The sequence below is a fragment of the Arachis duranensis genome, chromosome 2 (assembly GCF_000817695.3).
Source record: "Arachis duranensis cultivar V14167 chromosome 2, aradu.V14167.gnm2.J7QH, whole genome shotgun sequence".
Taxonomy (NCBI): domain Eukaryota; kingdom Viridiplantae; phylum Streptophyta; class Magnoliopsida; order Fabales; family Fabaceae; genus Arachis; species Arachis duranensis.
This window is the reverse complement of record NC_029773.3, coordinates 14,357,821-14,362,107: the sequence shown is the minus strand read 5'-3', so window position 1 is coordinate 14,362,107 and position 4,287 is coordinate 14,357,821. Positions and strand designations below refer to the sequence as shown.

Here is a 4,287-nt window from a genome sequence, read left to right as displayed (position 1 = left end):
TTCGACAAAAAATTTTCGTATGATCTTATCTGATAATAAAAAATATATATATATATATTAATTTAAAGAATAAATGCCATTTTTATTTTTGATAATTTAACTGAAGAATAAAATAGTCTTTTACAGTGTAAAATTTTTTATTCGATCTATAGACTTAACGATTTTTGACCATTAATTAAAAATTGATTAAAAATTTTATAGTTGTAAAAAAGTTTTTAATCTTTAAAGCAAATGATTAAGAAGTGGAAATAATATTTAGTTTAATTTAAATAAAATATAAGATTTCTCTTTCGTGATACCTACCTTACTTAAGTGATGTTGCTGTCCACATATGCTAGAACCATAAACTGACCCATCATATGTAATGTATTTTCATGCATGCGTACTCTACACACAGAGGTGGCTAAGCTCAATGCAAATGAATGGTACTTCTTCAGCTTCCGTGACCGCAAATACGCCACCGGCTTTCGCACCAATCGCGCCACGACATCTGGCTACTGGAAAGCGACCGGCAAGGATCGTACGGTTCTCGATCCCCTCACCCGCGAGGTCGTAGGGATGCGGAAGACCTTGGTGTTCTACAAGAATAGAGCCCCAAATGGCATCAAAACTGGTTGGATCATGCATGAGTTTCGCTTGGAGACCCCACACATGCCACCTAAGGTTAACTCATTTTTCTCACACTCAAATTTCAATTTTTTCGCTCTCGTTTAATTACATTTATTTTTTTAAATAATTATTTATGTAGTTAAAGTAAAAAATAATTATTTTTTTAATATAACAGTATGTAATTATTAGATTTATATGTAAATTTGATTTATGTTGATTGTACATTAAAAATTAAATTTAAAAATATTTATAAATATTTTCAAAGGTGCATATAGGTATCATGATTAATTGATTATGATATGGTTTACACGCTTACTTAATAATAGTAATGGCCACTACCATATTGGGAGTGTACGGTCTATGATAAATGGGGAATGAGATTAGGGTATAGTGGAGAGAAGGATCTTAATTAGTTTCAATATGTTCCCACGTAAGAGATATATGTTAAAGCTTATGATTGTGATTTCATTTATATCTTAATGAAACCTTTAGATGAAATGACTAATATCCGATGATAAGATTTTTTTTAAAGAAACATATTAGGCACTTAAGTTAGGCATGTATTTAACTAATTTGTTTGCTAATACAAATTTGTTTTTAGGAGTTAAGTGTTTACATACTAATAATATGAAAAAAAAAATTATAAGAAAAGAAATAATTGCATTGTCAATCACTAAAATTATAAAAAGTATGTTAAATTAATATAAATAAATACCTATTATTATCTATAATAACTATACATTCTGATTTCTTATTTTCTTGTAATTTATGGATTCAAAATGTAAAACTCTACTACATTCTCAACGACTTATAAAACATGATCTCTTATTTTTAATAATAAACGGGTTTATATATAACACCATAAAAATATGGAAAGAACTTGACCTGTATTTCATCCTAATGTGACAACCTTGTAGATAATTGAAAACAACTTTGATTTCTGGTTGGAAAGTTGAAAACTTAATTAGCCTATGTCATGTAAAAGATTAGGTAGAATCTAATGTCTTTTCTCCATGTGAACGTTTGAGTTAGGATCATATTTGGCTTCTGCATCGATCATTTAGATTATTGAGATAAAAAGGGAACCAGCATGCGTCTGTGACAACTTATATATATTAATATAAGGATGTTACGGTGACTATAATATTTTAAAAAATACTACTAAAATTAAAATAATATTTTATTATTATTAAATAATAATTTTTAAAAAATATTACTAAAATAAAAAATATCATAATTAATATAGAATATTCATATATATTAGAATATATATATGCGCCAATGAAATTTGTTACAGCTATGCATGCATTGCTATGAGTGTTTGAGTTGGATGGAACAGAATAATTTCATTATGGGAAAGAAAAAGAAATTGGTTTCGTTTGACGCGTATTTTTGGTGTGAGGATAAAGTTCCTTTAAGTCCTAAACTTTGGTTTCACATTTATTTTTGCTAATTAGGTCATCTATTTATTTACTGTGTATTTATTTATTCATTTATGAATTTAATTTGTATATACAACAAATATAAAAAAAAAAAAATTATCCATACCTACCAATTTTAAAAGTCTTGTTATTACAATAACTGGACCACAACTTAAAAACTCATTTAACTTTTAGAAAAAGAATTTTGATTACACATATGAATTAATTAATTAATTAATTAAATTTATTTGGTGATTACACAGGAGGATTGGGTTTTATGTAGAGTGTTTCACAAGGGCAAAACAGACAATAGTGCCAAACTAAGCCCACAATTCATGTATGAGGCCACACCTTCATCCCTAACTTTGGCTTCATCATCATCATCCCCACCAACAAACCAAACAAATTGCAACAATTTGCATGTTATTGGGTATAACCAACTTCCCAATTTCTCATCATCATCATCACCAATGCCAATCCACCATAATCACCATCATCATCATCATCAAAACCAAAACGGTTCTTCCTCTTTGATGAATCTCCTTCAATTTTCCACTAAGGAAAATAGTACCATTACTCAACTAAGTCCCAAAGGTGGCGGTGGCGGTGACGACGGCGGCTATGGGTTCATGTGGGACATGGATCTTGAGGAAAATAGCTTCCATGATGGTGGGGTTATTGCATCAAACTTGAACGACATGAGATTTGAGGTTGATAATAACACTATGGTTATGTTGTAGAAATTTAAGTCTAGTGTGTGTATATATATGGTATATATATATTTATATATCCTATATTATAAAGTTGAGGGAATTTGTTGATTTGTGGTGTAATGATGGGTGTTTGGCTCAAAACGGGGCAAGTCACGTGCTTGATTATTGTTACATGGTTTGTGGTATAATTAGGTTATATATATATAAAAAAATTGTTCCTTATTGTCACGTTTTATGTGTTCATAGATAAACTTGTGTTTTTCATTCTCCTTTATATCTAAAATATGATATTGACTATCATTTATAGAAATTAAAGAAGAGACAATGCATCAAAGATCAAATATCCTATAAATTAAATTCTCAGTTTGGGTTGGGCTTTTATTTTTCTACTTCATTTAATATTTTGTTTTAAAATTTTATAAAAACGAAAGAAAAAATAAAAAGTAGAATTTTATTATTTTTATTAGGATTAATTATTCTATTGGTCCCTATAATTTCGCAAAATTTTTAATTAGATCCCTATACTTTTTTTTTTAATTGAGTCATTGCACCAAATTTTTTTTAATCGAGTCCCTACACTTTTTTCCTTTGATTTGAGTCTCTATACCAATATTTTTTTTAGTTGAATCTCTATATAATTAAGCCAATTACTACCAAGAGGGATCTAATTGAAAAAAAAATTTGGTGTAAGGACCCAATTAAAAAAAAAAAGTATAGAGACCTAATTAAAAATTTTACAAAATTATAAATACCAACAAAATAATTAAACCTTTTTATTATTCTTTTTACAAAACCTTAAAAATATGAAAATATTAAAAGTAAATAATAAATACGCAAATTAAACGCCCAAAGATAATGATAAGATACATTTAATCACCAAAAAATGATAACATACATTTTTATTATAAAAAATGCTATTTGTATATTAGAATTAATCACTAAAATCAGCCATCAATATATTTATGTATAAATATATGTGTGATTTAATTTATTTTTAGTTTATATTTATATTCTAATATGTATTTTATACTAGTAACTGATTTTAGTGTACAAGTAACATAATCCTTTCAGTATTCATTCAAAAACTAAAACCAAAAGCTAAAAACTCTAACTGAATTCTCTCTCTTTACTTTTAATGTTATTGACCTTCAATAGTAGTGGAAATGAACTCAAGAATAATTCGTTCCAGATTCAAATTAAAGCCTTTATTCTAAGGATATTTCATAACACAAACAGACTTTAATTTTGGATCAATAGGGTTCTTAATTATTAAATAAGCAATAATAGGTTCATTATACGATAATATATTGGATTAGAGCTGACACCAATCATAGATACTCAAAATATTAAAAGTTTTGGATTAAGTGGTTGAGCCTTCTTGTTTAATTGTTTTATTATTTAATTTGTAAATTTAAATATTTCTTGATTTTACTCCTCCTAACTGTTTGAAGCCCAAGCAATTATAGGAAATACGTCTGATGCCACCAATTTAGAAATTCACAGTTAGCTTGTGATCGATCGATTTAGTGGCCGACTATTAAAGT

General features: G+C 27.6%; 1 protein-coding gene across 1 annotated transcript in view; it reads left to right on the top strand.

Annotated features, from left to right (window-relative positions):
• The window catches only part of LOC107473671 (protein CUP-SHAPED COTYLEDON 3), a 6,253-nt gene extending 3,312 nt beyond the window's left edge, over positions 1 to 2,941 (top strand). The window contains exons 2-3 of the mRNA XM_016093256.3: positions 398 to 663; positions 2,294 to 2,941. Coding sequence (XP_015948742.1) covers positions 398 to 663; positions 2,294 to 2,770 — 743 coding nt within the window. The 3' untranslated portion in view covers positions 2,771 to 2,941. The remainder of the gene's footprint in view (positions 1 to 397; positions 664 to 2,293) is intronic.
• Positions 2,942 to 4,287: the final 1,346 nt, after the last annotated feature.